This window comes from Barbatula barbatula, assembly GCF_947034865.1.
Source record: "Barbatula barbatula genome assembly, chromosome: 20".
Taxonomy (NCBI): Eukaryota; Metazoa; Chordata; class Actinopteri; order Cypriniformes; family Nemacheilidae; genus Barbatula; species Barbatula barbatula.
This window is the reverse complement of record NC_136783.1, coordinates 14,911,773-14,933,303: the sequence shown is the minus strand read 5'-3', so window position 1 is coordinate 14,933,303 and position 21,531 is coordinate 14,911,773. Positions and strand designations below refer to the sequence as shown.

The 21,531-nt window shown below is 38.0% G+C and overlaps 1 protein-coding gene across 1 annotated transcript in view; it reads left to right on the top strand.

Moving 5' to 3' along the window:
- LOC306909091 (IQ motif and SEC7 domain-containing protein 2-like) overlaps positions 1-20,178 on the top strand; it is a 31,559-nt gene extending 11,381 nt beyond the window's left edge. Inside the window, exon 2 of the mRNA XM_079482477.1 lies at positions 16,369-20,178. Coding sequence (XP_079338603.1) covers positions 16,369-16,408 — 40 coding nt within the window. The 3' untranslated portion in view covers positions 16,409-20,178. The remainder of the gene's footprint in view (positions 1-16,368) is intronic.
- The last annotated feature ends 1,353 nt before the right edge of the window (positions 20,179-21,531 follow it).

Genomic DNA, 21,531 nt, shown 5'->3' with positions numbered 1-21,531 from the left:
GTTAAATGCATAAAAAAACATTCCTTAGTGTTGTTTACCGTTTTTTGTTGTCTCGTTGATGTTTTAATTCGTGTTGGTATTCTATGCTCTGGCACGTCGGTGTATGCAGCAGAACAAATGCGGCCCCCGAGGGCCTCGGCTCGGGGAAGGTGGGAATGAATCTGTCTTGAAGAGGCTGGAATGGATGATGAAGATTTGCTTGGCTCTGTTCACCCTTAGGGCAGGGCTTTACAGCTACACCGAAAGCCCTCTTGTAGATTTCGGAGTGTCCTGCCTATGGTTCACTGAAGCTGATGGTGTTGGATGGTGTATTATATGTACTGTCTTGGTTCATGTTCAGCGTTGTCAGTCTGAAGTCGCCCCTATTTGAAGCATTACAGGCTTATCAGAATGTTGAACCACAGTCATTGGGACATTTTGTTCATTGCGCTTATCAAGCATACATCTGTATATTGGCAAGACGCTAAATATTATCTTTATCTACATTTTTTCCTATAGTTTTGAGTATAACGTTTTTTCTCATTCATTCTGGAAACCACAACCAGCCTCTGACTCATCCCCAGCCACCTATAAATCAATTCTGTGTTATTACTGTAGTGGTAGGAGAGACGGATTCTGAATTTATGAAGCATTTGTGACCCCAGCCGGAATTGAGAAGGCCTTATGACTTGTTTATGTTCTCTGTGGATATTTCCTCAAATGTATTGTTGTGTTCATTCTCGCCTCTGGTTCATCCAAAGTCTGTCTTATGAACTGATATATTATGTGGCCATCAGCAGTTTATTCCGAGAGGGTGTCTTGTTATTGATTTATATTTTTAATTCAGGGCCGCGGTCTGTGGTAACATGGTCAGATGATACAATAAAGTACTGTGCAAATTGAAAGGCATGTTAACTTAAGGATGTGTTGTCACCGCCAGTTGATTCGTAGCATAGCTAAGAATGTTAGTATATTAGCATTGCAAATTCGTCTTTTTCCAAATAATTCAAATACTAAAAGGAATGGTCTTTAAAACAAGTTACGGTCTGTTTACAGCAGCTGTGACATGCCATAAAATGTTTCCCAAAAAAAATCACACTCCACCCTTAGGGATTCTTTATAAAATGTGTCTATAGTCTTTAAGCTGTAAATCATCAATGGCACTTTTTCCAAGCGGATCACTCTAACTGTGTTTCAGTTAAACATGTAATCGAATATACAAAATGTGCACAATACATGTTTTTTAATAAATGTCTCATTCTGCATGTGGACTATGCGTTGCATTTATTAGCTTTTTGTTTTCTATGTTTGGGCATTTGTTGCTTTTCACTTACTGTATACAGGAGAAATCACCTATAAATCCCTACCTTGCATTCATACACTTAATAAAAATGCATGTGGCCAATAATGCTGGTTATAGAGCTTAAAATGTATTTATTTCAGAATCTACAGAATATTATTATTAGTTTGTGTAGTAGAGCTCTGAATGAATTGAGCATTTCTCCCAATTGCTTCCAGTGTTGAAATGTTGGCCAAATGCTTTGATTAGAAGTCTTTGCCAATGGTGTAAACAATAGCTATGTTTAGATCCATATTTGGTTATAAATTTCTCTCCAAAAGCGGCACCAGCTATAACGTCCATTTACTACCCAAGCGTCTGCTGCACACTCCGTTTTTATTGAAAATCCAAAGGGAACTGCAGCTGGTTCTTTTCTAAGCATTTTCTAAGAGTATTGTGCGGTTGAAAGTGTGGGAATTTGCCACCATCCAGCATGAGAGGCAAACAGAGCAATTTGGCATTAATGTTAAAGGCAGCGCTTAGCTCATTCACCCACTGTCAAAGCAGCGCTGGCTGCGACTCACTCGCCCCTCCCGGTCTGCTCGCTTTTCAGCCAGTTCCCAATTAACGTCACCGCTACACGGAACGTCACAGCATAAGCCTTCATCTGTAATGGGTTTCCTTTATTTTGTTCTTATTGCGTCTCTAATGAAAATGGGAACCACACTGGTAATGTGTTCCTGTTATATTTGCATTTAATAACGATTGCCTGAGGCTTAGCAGATACAAAAGTTCTGCTTTCAGAGCCACGGGGTTTCAAAACCCAGAAATTTCATTGTTGAATTATGAGTTCTGCATTTGGCTCAGGCACTTCCGTTAAAGTCAAGTTCCTAACTTGAAAATTCACAATAACTTCCTACGTCACTAATCCCGGCTTTAACCGCAGACTCCCACAGCAGCGATGAGTAATCTCACTGTGTGAGTCTGTTTACAGTACATAATGTTCAATATACGTTTAAGCCTTAAAGAGCAGCTTTAGCACTTACTACAGGCGTGCACGGAGATCCGGTGGCTTTACCAACACGGTGTTGTTTTCCTTTAACATTGTTACAAAATGTAATTTTTGTAAAGTGCATTTGTGGCGTCTGTAATACGTACTGAGAAAGAGTCACTGTGTGTTTTCGGAGGTTGACTGTAACAGGGTTGGTGGTTTTATAGTTGGCATCAAAAGGGTCGATCGTTTTATGGTTTAAAACCACTTAATAGCCTTTTGTTCTGTTAATTGAAATAAAAATAAATAAAATATTAGCCTAAATGTTATTCATTTTAACTACAGTAAATTAGAAATGTTGTCTCAGCAAATAAACTGAAGTTTACGTTGAGTCACACATTTTTTAAATGGAAAATAAACAAATACAAACAGCATAAAAATAAACAACTAAATAATTAAATGACGAAAACTTGTTAAAAAAAAAGATCAAATTTAAACTCAAATTAATCTGAAAATAAAAATAAATGTATAAAACAGAATCATAGTAACTCTGTAGGGATTTGTCAGGTCCGTTTTGTGTTTTGACGTTTTATCCTAATTGACGTCACCCGGCTGTAGCTGAACATATAACCTTATGTCATTTCAACCACCTGTAGGGCATTGGAGAGCAAGAGCAGAGCTGCAGGTGAGAAGTGCTGTTTGCCAAAAAGTCAAAGGTCACGTAGATGAAGAGAAGCTCTCCAGGGGAATTTTAATAAGGCTGTAACATGAAATCATCTCACCCCTTGGCACCACCATCCGGCGATAAAGCATTACTTCTCTTATTCAGCCCAAGCTTTTCAATAATTAGACGGAGATTAATGAGGATAATTTGGATTTATATAACAGGTTAAGCAGACATTCGGTACAACAGAGAGTTGCACAGACTGGCAGGGCCCGGTGAGCCGGTTAGAGATACATGTCATGAATTGGTAAGATGCACTTGTGAGAATTTACGTCTATTTGAAATGATAATAAATCAAGGCTGTGTCATATTCTGACTCACGGTTCGCCAGCTGGCTTGAGCCAATCAGGAGACAGATAGATATTTTAGGAACAGGGTTTGAAAGCTGTGATTTTGGCTCCTTAAGGGATCTCTTTACAGTGATCACAGGTTGTGAAACAGCCCCAATTATCTGAATCAGTTTAATAGCAAGCTCAATGGCCAGAGGTTTCCTCATAGTAAACGTCCTAGACGCTGTTCGAATGTAAATATGGTAGGCGTTCATAATTGTTCGGATAACTTGTGAACATCAAAAATGTGTGCAGTGTGTAGGCAGACACTTTTATTTAAAGGTATAAAGGTGCCTGTATGTGTTTCCTAGCAATCGATCCCACAATCTAACAAAATGAGCTACAGGAACGCCATTGTAACAGAAATAATAGGGATTGACAAACCACACCTATTATTGCTGATGCTTGTACTGAAATCACTAACCCTAAATTAAACTTGCTTTCTTTGTGCTACAAACATGATACTTCAAGCTGTGTGGCATGTTGAGGACAACTGTGCAATTACTTTAAGCAGTTTTGATGTAGCAGACAAACTGAGCAAAAACTCCCAACCCCAACACAGAAGCATTGAAATAAAGGTACAAACCTTACAGATATAAACCTACTTAACCGAATTCAGTAGCATAGAGATTTGGGGCTGGGTTCTTTTGAATTGGGCCAATAAGAAACCACACAGAACAGCCTAGGAATCTCTCTCAATGGTTCTGCTAGAAATCACCCCAAAGACCTTATAGCAGCTTAATAAAGAATACTTGGCAACATCCTGGCACCTGAATATTTTAAATTGAATATCTCCTCTCTTGTGGTCTGTGCACCTGGACCTGCCGGACGAACGGCGTGACTAACTCGTTTTGAATACTACCTAAAACATACAAATCGAGTCCAGGAGTGTGAAGTGGCTCTGGAAATCGCCTTATATCTAACTAAAATAGTTTTGTTTCATAGGACAACAGGATGTCCGCTCAAATTGTTATGGTTGGGAAGTTCACACATCCTGTTTAGGGAATCATATGAGGCACAACATGTCATTTGTGTCATCCTGCTTCATTAAGACAGTGAGTTGTTGAGGGATTCCATTATTTTGAATGCTGTAGTGGCTGTATTTGCCTCTACCGGTTTCCTGAAGAATATTTAGCTCACAGAAAAGAAAAAGAATGTAAATAGCTTAAGCCCTATGGTAATCACTGACATTTTGCTTCATCCCTTTCTCAATATTAAAATGTTAGGTTTGTTTTTGTGAGCGTGCGCATTGTCCTGCCCGCTTCTGTTTTTTAATCCCGTGTCATCTGTTGATCGCGTCAGATGGGCTACTTTTATTAGGCCTGAACTGCAATGAACCCTTAAGTCGTATCTGCTTAGAAACTTGTTTCTGCAGGCGGGTGAATATGTTGTGGATGTTGCTGCTGTAGCATCATTTCCGTCATAGTGATATGACTGATGTTCTGATGTTTTTTGCTTTATTTATTTGGGTATTTACTAGTGTTGGAAAGAGACTCTTCATTTGTGTTTTTTCATCACTTCAGATGGAAAATTGGATGTTGAGAGCATCTCCTGAAAAAGAGCAGCCTCATGCTCATAGGTAGCAGACCACAGATCAGGACCCAAAAATGTTGTTTCAACGCCAACCACAGATAATATTTTAAGAAATAACATACTTAAATATAAAGGTTTTTGTTTCTCCATACTAAATGGTGAAATCTGTAGACTTTTCTCACTTTATGAATGCACCTTACGGGTTTAATGGGTATGGTTTATTGGTGCATGCTATCCCAAGTTTCCCACCGATTATTTTTCCATTTTTTTATTTGGAGATTTATATTGGATAAATACACACAACTCTTAAAAATCAGCTCAGTGTGTGTATGATTTCAAAGACATTGAATAAGACATCAGAATGCAGAGCAAAAAAACATGTAGGCTACAGTATGAATGATGACTGCGTTTCGATTAAATGGTTTACAACCTTTACCTGAATAAAGATTACAGTCTATTGTGTGACATTGGACAATGATGGGTTATTATAGATACAGTAAATGGTGTATGATTGTGCACATAAACCCACTCGCTGTCTATAATCTAATCCACAAACAAACCAGAAAAGCGGTTTGCACGCTTTGAGTGTTTGGCAGTGATTTCGTCTGCTCTCTGTACAAGCAGGTTGACCAGAAAAGGATGTTTATGAAGTTGTGGAATTGGCCTTCTCAGTTCGTTTTGCAACCAGATCCGGGTCTAATGTTAATGAATTTGCTTGCATTAGTATTTCAATATGTCTGCATAGGCCATTTAATCTGTCTACCTACCAGTAAGAGCGACTTCGTAATATGGTTTATTCCTATACAACTTCTGCTGGTATACAGTTCTGCGGTCCCCAATGCAGTTTTCATAAATGGTTGAGTGAAGTGCCTCTCTCTCTCTCTCTCTCTCTCTCTCTCTCTCTCTCTCTCTCTCTCTCTCTCTCTCTCTCTTCTCTCTCTCTCTCTTTCTCTCTCTCTCTCTCTCTCTCTCTCTCTTTTTCTCGTGTGGATGTGAGTAAGCAGCCTCCTGCCAGTGATTGATAATGCCCCTCATTATTTGTGCCATTTCATCTTTGACTTCCTGGGGAAACCTCATGCGGAGACAGTCTGTATGCTTGGAGCACCTGCTAATGAATCTGCGAAAAGCACATCTCCACGCACGGCACAATTTCAAAGCAAATTCAGGAAGTGCAACGCCAGCCACGTTAATTTACCAGCTGGTGCGAACGACAATCTTTTCTAATCGCTGGAGAACCTGACTCTTGTTGTGCAAAACATTATCAGGCAGTCATTAATGTTAATCTTTGCAGTTTTACTTACTATTTTTATAGTACAGTACACAGGATAGTATTTACTATGTAGTATCCTTCATACCATTCCAAACACTGCCATCTTTTCTCACCTGCTTCAGGGACAATCTGCCTGTTGGCCTATAGGAAGCAGCACGGGAAGTGAGGTCGAGGTCACAGCGTGCCTGTGGGAAGTGTATAAATGACAGGAACAAAGAGAAGCTAGAAGATAAGGTGACAGGAAACGGCAGGATTTAAATGTGAACTGCACCGTCCCCCCCCTAGCTATTCATTTCTACTTCTTCATTCTGTTTTTTTGGAAAGAGACAGCGTTCAGAAAACGTATGAAAGTCTCTCCTAACAAAGGGATTTGACATATAGATGCATTATATCATATGAAACCGTAGGAGTGCGGATCATGTTTTATACAAATATGCCTTCTGCATTTGAATAATAATAGCAAATTGAAACAGCAAGAAAAAGCTGAATAAACAGAGCCATGTGCGATTTCTGTTTTGTAATCTCAATAAATTCACCTCAACACTTATGTTTGACATTATGGTCTGTGGAAAAACAATGGGTAAACACTAAACAGACACTTTTGTGAAGCATTTTATCACTGCAGAATATTGTAATGTAGTCATTGACATTCTTTAGTAATTTTTATTGTCATGCAGCAGCTGTTTGTAGTATTTAATTTAGAAATACATTGAAATACACACGTTTGTTGTGCGGTCAAATGATTAATCACAGTTAATCGTATCCAGAATAAAAGTTTGTGTTTACATAATAAACAGTCTGTGTACTGTGAATATTAATTTTGTATTTATAAACACAAAAACACATACATGTGTGTGTGTGTGTGTGTGTGTGTGTGTGTGTGTGTGTGTGTGTGTGTGTGTGTGTGTGTGTGTGTGTGTATATATATATTTGGGAAATATTTATATGTATTTATTTTTATTTACCAACAATTGAAATTATATATAAATGTTTATTAATGTTTATATTTTATATTTTTCTTAAATATATGCATGTATATGTATGTGTTTACAAATACAAAATGTATATGCACAGTCCACAGACTGTTTATTATGTAAACAAAAGTTTTATTTAGGATGCGATTAATCGCAATTAGCCTTAATTGTTAGATTTCCTCCTACTTGTAAACATGGCTTGGTAAACTTCAATTGCTGTTAGCTCTTTGATCAAATTTGATGCTCTCTCAATGTATGTCGCTTTAGCAGCATCTGCTAAACCAATAAATGTAAATTATAGCCAGAATTATACATACAATATTAGTGAAATATGTTTATATACAGCATGTGATCTAAACCAACCTGCAAAATCAATAACTGGTGTGAATTTGGATAATCCTTTTAGCGAATCTGGCGCTAAAACTGCACAGAAAACCTTCAAGGAAGACGCCTGCAAATGAACACGTAAATTCTTCTTAGTGAATTCTCCTCACATTATACATTAGCCAACCTCCTCCCTTTCCTGCATTAAACAAATCCACTTAGCAACACACTTCTCATCTTCATGATGCATTATTCAGTCTCGCTCCAGGCTGTGATATCATTTGGAACACAGCAATATTTCCGCAAAAACAACTGAACCGGTATGTGAAACCAGCACAGCCTGATAGACAAGCCAGAATAATTTTATCAGCTCAGCCATCCATCCTGTCCATCGCTGCTTCAATACAATCCCATCTTCTGATATCATCAAGGCATTTCCGCAGACGTACCGCTGGTCAGCACGTTACTGTATGTTTTTGTGCTGTAAATTTTCTTTTACCCTTACTGGAGTGAGTGTTGAACCTGCTAAGTGACAGTAAATCTCTCTAGTCCTCAAAGAGCCTCGGCGGATGCCAGGGGCAGCTTTATGAACCAGTAATGAGCGATGTGAAAATGCAGAAGTCCAAAGTCAGCACTGCTCTGGGTCTGATGTGTGCCGGCCTGCTTGCCTTTACCAACTTCATACTTTTGATGTGATCTTATTAGTGAAAATGAGATTAAAATGATATCGTGTCTCACAGGAAAGGGCTAATTTTTCAAGTAATTGTAAAGTTGCTCATTGGACTTTTACATGTATTCACTATAGCTTATGCATTTATCCATAGCGAAAGCATTTAACATTTTGCCATTTAAGTCAACGATACAAAGCTACAGTATGCATTCAAATGGGAATCCTGCTTTAAGTATACAGTGACTTGGTCAAAATGTCATTAATGTAGAAGTGACATGTTTTATTATAATGTATTTCTCTGGAATACTTGATTCTGATTGGTCACTCATGGCATTTGTCCATGGCATCACTGTATATCGTTGCATTCGTTCTCGCTTGGATATTCAGCATACCAGCACTCCTGCTTTAATGTGTCATTTTACAGTTTGGCTGATTTGAATGCACCACAGTCCCGGCACTTTTCTTTCATGTGTACAAAGCTGCAGAGAAAACTTTGTGATGAATAATTTCGCTGAGAAACCCTGGCATATCTGTAATAAACAGAACCCCAAAAGGCCCTGGAGCATGACTTCATTCACCTGGGAAAAAGACCAAGACAGCTTTGCTTCTGTTGTACAAAATCTTATTTCTTGCTGTATTAGTCAGACCTTTTCTGTAAACTTAGTCTCACTGAAAACGGCCCTTATATTCCTATTGTCATGATGATGGAGCGATTAGTCCTGCCTGGAAAAGAAGGAAAATGTCTACTTTTCTAAGATTATTCCTAAGATTCCTAGACATGATTAAGTTAACGGTTTGTGTTGACTTGTCTGCAGTTTGCTTTTACAAAAGAGAGTTATATAATTCAATGCTCCGACAGCTGATTTGCTCATGTGTGTATTTCATTACTCGTTTTCCCATTCATCATAATATATTGCAGTAAAACACGATCTTTGGCCTAAGCATGTTTATGAACCCTGAATCATCAGTCTTAGAAAGGAAAACCTTTTAAAGGAAGTGCTGACTCAGTGGCCATGACTAAATGCCTTTAAACAGATTACAGTACAGCCAGTAGATGAGAATGAATCGATGAAAGATGCCTGGGTCAGGGATGTTACTGGAAATCAGGATACACAGTGACCTGATTTTTTGTTTATTTTTAGTGTGAAATGCACATGCAGCACATTTCATCATGGCAGCTTAAAGGTGAAGTGTATCATTTTTACGTTTTTGTGTATCTCAGATTTATAGAGTCAGCTATTAGGAAGCATTGTTCCAGAAAGTGTCAATATTAAGGCTTTCTGGTGCTTTTAAAACATTTAGTTAAAAAATATCTGTAAACCAATGTTTGTCGGATTGGCGTAACCAATAGCCTGAATGATATTTGACCTCTTGAAGACTTGAGCGTTCTGGAAATTTTACTGTATTTTTTATATAGGGTAGGAAATTTAGCGGTGAGGTTTTGAAATGCAACCAAGGCAGAGCCCAGTTTATGGGAGGGAATCTAATGAGAGCAGCTCTTCAAATGGCCATTTACATATGACCCAAACTGCTGGCAGTGCTGTAGCGTGATGGCCCATTTGGAAAATTAATCAGAAGTCAAATCCAATAGCCATAGATTATCTGTCAGAAGCTTGCTGTACATCCATCATCAGGTTTCATGAAACTTTATTTCTTCTCCTGCAATCTTGCAGCATGTGTCAACTTGAAGGCCTGTTCCTCATCACTTTGTTATTAAAGGAGACGAAGCGTGTGCCACATGTGAAGAGGCCAGGCTTGACTGCTCGCATTGCAATGTGTTTCATTAGAACCGAGCTCCACAGCAAATGGATGTACAGTCCAGAGCAGCGATAAATTGTTACCAGTTTCTTTGGTAGGTGAAGAAAAGACCCCCTTATATGGACAAGCTCACTCAAACGCGAATAACCAGGTTATGTATCCGCCTAGCTAAGTGTCATTTCAACTGGAATTGAACATGATGATAAAATAGGGTTTTTTTGTTCAATCGACTGCTTTTTTGCCAAGGCGTTTTGCTACATACCAAAGACAGCAGAATCAATAGCAATCGAATTGGGAACTTGGGGCTGTGAATCTCTTATTTGAAATTGCAAAGGCTTACACTTGCTGTCACTGAGTGGGAGAGAACTGCTGAGTGGGAAACATTTGTATTCAGAACGTAAAACACGTTTATGAATTCATGCATGTAGAAAAGTATCAATCACATATTGATTGTATAGTTCAGACTGACACTTTGTCTTTTGCCAATATTCCTTGTCTTTTCTATTTAAGACGGTTTCCCAACCAGGTCCTCCAAGAGTCTTTCAATTCTAAAATTAATTTGTCATCGATTGTCATTTCGGAAGGATGTATCCATGGCTTATCTTTAGCATTAATGAATGCTAAAAGTTTTGAATGTGTGAGGTCGCAGGTCTGCGGCGTGCTCTCTTTATACATTTTAAAAATGTGATTTGCCTTCCAGGAACTGCTGGAACGGGCTGGTGGGTGAAAAGGTTAATTCCATTGCCCTGCTGGATTAAACAATTTTCGGATTTAATGGAGAGAGAGGAGAAAGAGAAGAGAATGAATGCTTGAGTCTTGGTGACCTTTAATAGCTGTGGGAGCTTCAGGCTGCCTCATGAATGGGCCAACACCTTAGGATGGCACCCAGGAGTATAAACTGCTTTTTACATGTATAATTAATAGGACTGTCAATCTATTTTACAACAGTCCTGTTAAATTAATCAAATTAACTGCGACTAATCACATATATAATACACCAAAAAATGCTGGCTTATGTTTAGCCCATGTTGGGTCAAAAGTGACAAATCCAGCCATTGGGTTAACATTAACCCAGAATCTTTTTATTTCACCAGCAATGGGTTAAACATCCCAGCATTTTTGTCTTGAAACAACTTAGGTTTGATTAATTTGGGTTTGTCACTTTTTGACCCTAAACTGGAGTCATTTATTATTAATATTATAGAAAAATAATAACAATTATAATAATAATTCATTCATTCATTCATTCATTTTCTACCGCTTATCCGGGGCCGGGTCCCCGGATAAGGTAATAATCATTATTATTATTAATTCAATAAACTAATCAATAAATATAATTTTGGATAATATGGTTTTTATTATTATGCTTTGTTTGAGCTAAACATTTCTTTAAAAGTCAATGTATTGCTTTATTTGCTAATAGCTCGAGCAGTGATCTGTATTCCACAGCAGTCAATTTAGCAATTGACTTTGTCATATTCTTTGAAGTAGACGTACAGATTGTTTACCCAAGACACGTTTGCATGTTGTCTGTCCGTGCGTCATTTATTGGTTGAAATCTGTACAAAGGGTCTGATGGATCTTGTGAAATATGGGTTGTTTTCAAAAGTTTGTCATTTTTGTTCATTTACCTCTGATAAATTTACTGTCAGTGTGTCATTCCTAAAGCAACACTGGACAGACTTTAATTTATGGAACAGACGCTGTAAGAAGTTCCCACAAAGTGAGAGTTCATACAAAAAGTATGAAATGTATTGCTTATGGGTTATCTTTGCTGCTTCAGTGTTTTATAGATCACAGGATCTAATATGATGAAAGAAGAAGAACTGTCTCTTGCTGTGATTTACTGCACGCCAGAATGTTTTTTTTCTCATCTATTTTGTTTAGGATGAGATTAAGTTCAGTCTAACAGTGGGAGATATAAAATGATGCTTTATGATACAGATCTGAAAAGTCAGGCATGGTTTTGACTTATTTATATTCCTATCCGTCAAACAACACAGAAGTTTGCTTTGTAATAATTCATAGCTGCGCTGCTGTCGTCTCACCCTGTTGGTTTCTGTCCTTGACAGGGGTGTCCTGCAGTGAGTAGTTTTTTAAGGGTCAAAAAGAATTCAACACAATATCCCATAGAGGCCTGTGTCCTGAAAATGTAAATGATTAAAAATGATAAACATCAGTGCAAACAGTTTTGAATGTCCTCCTAACTGGAAGCAGTAATAAGTTTACCCGAGCCAAACACCAACTACAGTAATGAATAAACAGGAAGTCAAAAAACAACCTTCAATTTACTTTGATAAACACTTTTGGTGCCGTGTTGGATAAATATTAGGTTCTGAAGTAAAACCAGATGAGAACCGCTGTTGTAGGTCATACCACACATAACACATGTTGTTTGTAAAAGCTCATATTTGCCCTTCATACTAAATGTTGTAGCAGTCATTACTGTAATATGCCATTTACTGTAATATGTTTTGGTATAAAGGGGCATTGCATTAAAAAGGTGAGTGTTTAATAAATATATCACTGTCTGGAGTGGGAAGGCCCACATTAGCCTAAAGCAGACAGCCAGACTATTGATGCTTTGTTTGGTTTGCATGCTCTTCAACAGGGCTTATAAGAATTCCTGGTGTCTGGTTAGATGCCCGCCTCCTTTTAACCCACACATAGCAATTTAACACAATGAAGTTCAGTAAGCAATCTGAATGTAACCTGTTCCAGTGTATGAGTAGATATGATTTGTTATTCAAATTGAATGCTTTGATTTAATTGTGTTCATAAGCATGCCATGAAAACATGCTTGGAAATGATGATTGATTTTGATAGGACCTCATTAGAGAAATAACGATTAGGGTCATTATAACCTTGTGTTGTGGTGAATGAGCTGCAGTGCATAAAGCATAATACCAGGGCCCTGTGTTTAGACCTTAAAAGCCAGATGGATGGTTTGAGTGAATCACGTCTTGTATTACCATATTTACCATACAAATGATGGCAAAACAAAAAGGAACAAATGTTAAAGGGACAGTTCACCCCAAAATTAAAATTCTCATCATTTATTCACGCTCCAGTTGTTCAGAATCTTTTTAAATGTTTTTGTTTTGATGAACACAGAGAAAATATTTGATTGTCACCGAACAGTTTGCATTCCTACATTCTTCCAAATATCTACTTTTGTGTTCAACAGAGCAAAGAAATTAACTGGCCAGTCTAATATATTTAATTGTTGTAATATACTGTAATATAGTATAAAGAATAAGTATGGATATATGCAAAAATTCATATTCAACTTTGTATTTTGCCACCGGCTGCACTTTAAGACCGTCACACCTTGCTGTCTTTGCGTCCATCACCGTGTGGTCTGTTTCTCTGATGTTTTTTCTCCTTAAACGTACGTCACTGAAGGCCACAAAACGATTGCCGTGCAGGACTTTTCTCAGACATCTGCTCTACGGCCACTCCGGAGGGGAGGCACGGCCACAGCTTTGAAGTGCTGGAGCTGTGATGTTAGATTTGTGCTCGTCTAACATTTTACAGAGGGAAGAGTAGCCAAACTCTGCTCACTTAAAAAGCCCCAGTACGCTGAACCGATCTGATTTTCTTTTGATGATCTCATGAGTATTCAGATTTATCAGTGTAATGCGTGTTTCTCGTCCTTTAATACGAAAATAGCATTGTATGCAGCGAAGGTTATGTTTATTAGTTTCGCTTTACACGTTTGGAGCTTGAAATTCAGAATCAGGTAAATCAGTGGGGGCACTGCGGTGTAACAGTGGTACAGCTACAGGCAGGGTCAAAAATGATAGAACCTATGAAATCCAAAGGAGATTTAATGGATCAAAACTAATATAGATGACTTATCTTGCACTACCCACATTTGTATCCAATTTATATGGAAATTTAGCAAACAATCAATCTTTACACACGCTTTGTTTTATGTTTATTTGTTTAAAAAGTTCTATTGAATTACTTGAGGTCTATTAAGATGAGGTTTGAATCTGGAGAGAGTTATTTCTGTTCAGGAAATAGCATTTTAAAGATCCACATCATTCTTGTTTTCAATTGATGTCAGATTATATTTTTCGTGTGTAGTTTGTTATTTTAAAGTGTCTGCCCTGGTTTCAGTTTTCCAGACACATTATATGTGTCTTTAAGTAGCATTACATATGGTTAGTGGTTGACCAGAGCTAGATTTGAAATCTCTAATCTAAAGCTAAACAGAAATCATATCTGCATTACTGTCTAAAGAAAGCATCCAATTATATCTGCATTACTGTCTAAAGAAAGCATCCAAAGGTCATGTCTTCTAGATAGTTTTCTGTCCGTTTTATTCCCCTGATGTTACTTTTGAGTTATTTCAATCACACATAGCGAAATAGGTTTGAATATTGATAAGAATGATTGTTTTGTTGTTGATGCCTCGAATGCAATATTCTGCAATTTTTTAGACCTTCAAGTAAAAACAACTAATAGCATGATGTTTAATATGACATTCAAGTGTTTTATATCAGTGCCTATAATAGTTTTAAGTTCACAGTGTTTTAATTCATGTCAGAATTGGTTTATGGTGTGTTTAATAACTGTTTTACATAGGCTACTGTAAAAAAGTGTGTGGTCCATTATTTATTTTTTAGGTAAAAATGCATGGATGTACATTAATACAACTCAGTAAGGTCCCTTTTTACCTAATATACACTAATAGACAATTGTAATTGGTTGACGCAATGGTTCTGGGCCAAATATCTGCTTGTTCCCTCTTGCATCGCTTCCTTTACGTAATTGCTTATTTAGCCTTTTATTCCGTTCTGTTTGCACACACAACATCATCTCAAAACTAACACTCACTAAACCATTATAATGAAGCACCTATGACCCTCATGGGCCATCTGCACCATTGCTTTATTATCTTACTGTACTCATAAATGAAGTGTACTTTGTTTGGAAGTGCATGTGTTTGGATAACTGCTTAATTAGTTTTTCTCTTTGTAGCGCCTTGCATTTAAATGCTGCTGTTTATTGGGTAAAAGGTGTGCAAATGATGTCTTCAGTCAGCAAACCACAGAGGGAGACCAGCTGACCTTAAGCTGTTTTTCTAATAGGGTTAGCGAATATATTTACATCAGGGGAAATTCTATGAAAATGACTATAATATCTGTGTAATGCTATCGGTTTACCACCAAATATTATTGGGTGCAGCCTGACAGAAGTCTATCATCTGCGGCCAGACACGGCAGGCTTGTGCAATTACTGACCTGTCAGCATTTTGCTGGACTCATTGACATTTGAATCTGGTACAAGCTTGTATATAATGTGACAAATTGAGTCACATTTAGTCAAAGCAGAGCAGTAGGGGAGCTGTTAACCCTCTTTTGCAATTTAAAGAGGTCACCCATGGAAAAAACATTGAAAGTCCCTACATTTTATTAGGCTTGCTTATATTGGTACCGGGGTGGGGTCCAGGGTGCTCTTTTCTGGGTGCTCTGGATTTGCGAAAAAAGAATCTGGTAGACCCATGTCATCAACATTTTTATGTCTACCCTCAAATATGTACCTACAGTAAAGTCAAATGGATGTACACAGTACCGACATCTACACAATCGACAACAGTCCTCCAGCCCAAGGCTGTTTTGTAGGGCAATTTTGCAGTGTAATGGGATGGGATCATAACCGATTTGTAAAGGTTTTTGACATCTTTTTAGAGAGAACTAGGCTGTTGGCACCTTTAGATAAGTACTGTAGTATTTCTAACAAAGCTTTTCCACGAGGGTGAGCTTGTGAATTATTAAACCAGGGTTTGAGGTTGGGGATGCCTGAGGTAATCAGCTGTAAGTCACCATTGTGAATATTAGAGCTCTCCATCACATACTGAACACTGCACATATGCCGGCGAGACTGGTACCGATATAGAATGTAATAATGGCCACTGGGTATTTTCAGAATGGAGAATGCACTGTTGAAAAAGAGTTTCATTACATGAATGAGATAGGAAGCCATACATGTCCGTTCCTAACTTACATTTCACATTTTGTATGCATTTCATATATCAGCAGTTACTTAATAACTTACAGCCGTGGAAAAGAATAAGAGATCATTCAGAAGTTTTATTAATTCACGTTTCAAGATGTATTGTGGCCATTCCAGTCCAGTGTCTGTTGAATTTGAACAAAATCACATAAATTTACAAAGTTATCACATTTGTGACTTTTCCTGAATACAATTGCTGAAAAGTAAATATGAACTTGCAGCATTTGAGGTCTTAAAAAATACAGAGCATCTTCTCTGTTATTTTCACCTGTTTCTCCAGTGTTCATTTTCTGCAAATGAATGCAAATAGAAACAATACAATTAAAAGGATCATGTAATTCAAGGTTTGTATATATGATATACAGTACATGCATACCTCCAATGACTTTTGTTTGGTCTGAGCATAGTTAGCATTTTGAATAAATTTTGATATGTGGAAAACTGCTCATATTCTCATCTGTCTTACATTTCTGCTCCCTGTTCTAACTCTGTGTCTTTCTCTTCCCCCCACAGGAGTGAAAGTGAAGGCTTGCGTATCTCAAATGTCAGGTAGGTTAAGGGGAGGACGTCCTTTTCTGTGAATCAGCTGCTGTCTTCCTCCTTACCAGCATTGGGCAGCTGCATTTCTCATCACCATGTCAAACTAGCAGATGCATGTTATTTAGCAGACATGTCATTTCCATGTCATGCATGTTTGTCGCATTTTGTATCAGGCACAGAGCTTTGGTCACAGCCTTGTAGTGTGTTTCTGTCATTGGAGATGGGCTCAATTCTACATTCATATTTTCTATTGTTAGTCTCTGAAGTCAACGTTTCGACTATTGGCGTTAAAAGCAGAGTGTTTCGTAGTGTATTTGGCCAAGAATCGTCTGTTTAGCTATGAAGGAACTGTCTGACTGACACGCTAAACCACACTTTTGCGTCATTTAAAAAAGTGACTGGAGTGCAACAAAAGTGGTAGTCTGGCAAACATCCTGGTACATTGTGTACTTGCAATTATCTGCTTCAAACCCGATTTTTGCATATCTATCAACACGGATGCCACACAACAGCCAAATACACAGCTAAAATAAAACTGCATTTGCATTTGGTTCAGAGCTTCAGATTATTTGGATTATTCCCAAACTTCATTCAAGGGCGTTGTGTACTTTTGAGATTTAGCTTTATTGTTTTTCCAATTTAAATTTCAAGCCTTGAATCGCAAGCTTATCTATAAACTGCTGAAGACAACGTTTTGAAGGAATATTGCACTTGAATGTGAAACTTTTGAGAGACCTTTTCATCATCTTGAGATAACTGACTTATTGCTCAAGCGCTCAGGTGCCAAGTGGCAAAAAATAAGATGTGTTTTTATCATCTGTCTACTAGACATTTTTTACCATCAAGTGCCTCTACATCATCTTGATGGATTCTTCTACAGGTCGGGTCATCAGAGCAGCTGTGAAGCGGATCTTTTCTTGCGTTGCATTTGTAGACACTGTTGTATTGCACCTCAAGCTAGGATGGATGTTTTAGTGTCTTGTTTCTGTTTTGCTTAGACATTAAACACAGAGTTATTAACCGATTTAATTAAATCCATGCTACTTGCTTCACAATTGTATAGTATTGAATAAATATTGTATGTGAATCGATGTACCTATGTAATTCCTTGTGGCCTCAGTTTAGATGAAGCGACAAATTCCTAGAGGTCTTTTGCCTACGGTACACTGAGGAAAAAATACACAGCTTTTGTTGTGAGCCACTGGAATTGTGTTGTTTCCGGGGTTTTGCTGTTGATCCCAGATTTCATCAGCCGGTGAAATTCGAATCGAAAGTTAGAGGGGAAATTGTTGCAAAAGGAGCGCGGGCTGCTTATCAAAGCGAGTAGCTCCCCTAAGGAGTTTTCCTGGAGAAACATTGGACTTGTGCAACAACATTAAACACGATAATACACAACAGTTGCCAGTAATTTGCAAATTATCTGGCTGCAGATTGATGATGCTTATTAGTTTCAGGGTGCAGTGCTGTGGGGATAGAGAATGAACATTCATAGTAGGAAAATCATTGCGTTTTCTGCTAGGCGAGTTGACTGTGCAGTTTTACAGACGGTGGAAAGCCGTGTTTACTTCGGGTTGATGGTGTCTTGGCTCAGTGTTTTCCCCTGGAGATCTAATATTAACATGTAAAACTTGATAAGATTGTTGAACTGCAAAAGCAGGTGAGATACGGGTCTATTTTAATTTTTTCAAGTGATGGTGTGAATATGCCAGATGTGTAATCTTGCAGTATAAAGATGAAGGCCGGGATTCGGTAGTTGCCAAGAAATGTTATTTGGTGTTGCTACTAATATCAATAGATTTCCCTGTGAATTTCTTAATAAACTCTTTTTGTTATTTACACCAACTTTGTCTGTATTTACAAATCATTAAATAAATATGTCATATCAGCATTATCTAAGCTAAACTGCGCTTTAAAACCACTAAAATTCACATGTTGTTTGTAGATGTGGTTATTTGGTTTTACTTTCAGGTCATCATGAGAAATGTTGATCTCCAGAATATTTCACATTAACCGCTGTTGGGGTTTTAAGCAAATGTCTGGAAATCAAATGGGGACAAACTGTTTTACACAGAGGGAAGTTCTCTGATATGAAACCAATAACTCTCTTATCTGGATTTTCTGGAAGTTCCCTTCAGTCAGACTTTGATGTTGAAACTTATAAATGGATGTTGGCAGATGCCGCAGATATCAGTGTCATTTGTTTGACGACACATTGTACCGTTCTAGGGCAGTTTTACAGTTTCAGTGACTTTATAACCTTTTTTCTGGTGGATAATTCAGGTAGATACGTGTTTGTTTATAAAAAAATATTTAGGCTATATACAGGAACCGCTGGATAATTTGTTTTCTGCAGGTTGAATTTGAATTAATCTATGGTTCATTGAAGGGATTTGCGTACTGTTTAACACTTTTAATTTACCTTTCACAGTTTATAAAACCATAAATACTTAACACACAGAATTTTAAATGAACAACAATTGTTCAAAAAAGTAGTAGAAGTTCTAGTAAGTTTGCAACCAAACGATGGTTTACAGTGACTCATAAACGTATATTTCCGTAAATAAAATGTATGTAAGCTCAGTGGTTAGAGCATGGCACTAGCAATGCAAAGGTCATGGGTTCCATCCCAGAGGATTGCACATACTTAGAAACATGTATAGTATTATGCAATGTAAGTCGCTTTGGATAAAAGCGTCTGCCAAATGTGTAAATGTAAATTGAAGAACTCCTCCATTTATGTACAAAATGAGAAAACAGAATATAATGTGTTATGCAAAAAGAACAGAACAGCGACACGAATGTGACGATTCAGACCATCATCACAACAGTGTGAAATGTCACATCACATGGTTTTAAATGAAATCTAACATTTACTATTCACATTACCTCAAACTGAAACATGTCCTTGCAGTCAGATTTTGAGTCAAATACTTTCCACTGTAATACACACAGCTTCTTCTTGTTCTTCTACACAAGGTTGTGTATGGGAGTGTGTATTGCCGCAGGGAGACTTCACGGCCTGATCCCCTTCAGCATTTACCGTCTCTCATTTTCACCTTACTTTACACTCACTCTCTCTCTGTCTCTCTCTCTCTCTATATGTGTCTGCTCATTGATTTGGTGGCTGCAATGGGCTGCTCTGTTGAAGCCTATCCTCTGTGTGTGCTGTGTGTGTGTCACACAGCTGTCGACAGCCCCTGTTCGAGCGCTCTGATGCTCATACTAACAGTGTCGAGTAAGACGGGTGTGTTCTGTTGACATGCTGTTCTGTATTCGGCCCATGGCCTTGCCAAGGTTAAGCGGGCAGAACCGAACACACTGGTCGCAAGCATATACTAGATGAACACTACAATGTGTCTGTGTGATAGGTAGAGGGAGGTTGAGTCTGAATCGTGAACAATACAAACTTCTCAGGCAGTATCCAGGGAAAACACATCAAGGCAAATCCGAATCCACTGTTTGTATAACATTCTGTCTACTAAGATCGCACCATCTGGTCGGTTTTTTAAAGCGACATAAATGTTTCCTTCGCTGCCTTTGATATCCCACAATCCTGTGCAGTTGACAGAATAAAAATAGAATCTGTCGAAGGAGTTTAGAGAAGGGAGGGAGATTTTTAGCAAAATTTAAGTGATTTAAGTCACTATCACGATAATAGGGCGTTGGGGGTGGTACACATGTCATGTTCTAAGCGGTTACTAGGGTGTTGCTAAGTGGTTATAAGGTTTCTGGGAATACCAAGTTTTCATAAGATTTCCTACAAATTTTTTTTACCAATGTTTCAACAAAAAAAGAACAAAGAATCTGAATAAAATAAGGACAAATAACACAATTTTGATCATTTTTAGGGTGTATATGCCTGATTAAGGCCATGGGATTGAAACATCGCGAATAAAGATATTTTTAATATTTTGCAAGTATAGATATTGTGCAAGATTTTCTTTCATTTTATAAATATATTGGTTTGATCAGTTGTCCTACACACATACCCTTATCTTCATGTATGTGAGTTATTATTTGTTCATTTTTACCAAAAAAGCTACAGATTGCAGCTTTAAGGATGTGATTATTTATTATTATGTTACTTTTATAGTAATCTCAACTGACTGCTTACTTGTTGTGTGGTCTTTCATACCTTATTGTCTTAATCAGCATTCTAATATTCGTTTAGTTTCTCTAGAGCTCACTTAATGTGTTCTAGATCATTAGACGTGACGTGCCTTGGCAGCTCATCTCAAACTCGTTTTCTAGATGTTCCTTCATACAAAAATGCTGCCGATTAAGTCATTGACTGAGTGGCCAACAAGGCAATTGCCTTCAGTTTTGAACTTGAGATTTTCCCATAATTCCTCTCTTTTCCCTAATTGTTTACAGTTTCCTCCTAATCCACCCTTGTTTATCCACCACAGCTTGGCAGAACAGGGCTTACAAGTGTGGGATGGCAATAATGCTAAGTTCCCTCCATCTTTGTCTCTGAAGTTTTCGTGCCGGCACACATCCTTCTAGTTGTTGTGGCACAGCATCTGTTTTCTCTCTCCCTCATTCTTCATCTGATCTGCTACAATGAGAAGTGGGGAATGTGGAGCAGCCACACACTGAAATCTCTCTTATGGGGGGTTCACGAAAACAGCAAGTGGCTAGTGCATAGACAGCAGCTCTAGGGACCCGCTGCTCAGCTAAGCACTAGACACCTTCTTGCTTTCTACCTGCTGTTATGTCTGGAAGATTGACAGATACAAAAGATTTTCTGAGCTCTCAAGCCCTGTTAAAGTGAAGGTAAAGCTGCAGTAATACAGTATATATGGTGACTGTACTAGTTTGGTGAAATTGGCCATACATATATGCATATACAAATTATTCATTAGTGAAGGCCATTGAATCTGCTAATGCCTACTGTAAAAGAAGCATTCCAGTGGGGTTTTAAAATATCTGAGGTAGACTTAAAGGGGTGGTGCCACGGTGCGTCATTCATTCTGACTTCTTTACAATGTTAATCGTGCTGTCTTCTCATGCTTGACATTGGTCAGCTTGTCAAAAAATGAGTTGGACGTATTACCTAGTATTTCTGTGCTCGATACACTCCCCCTAAGTTCATATAGGTTTCGGAAAGTTTTTTATAACATGAAAAACTGTTCC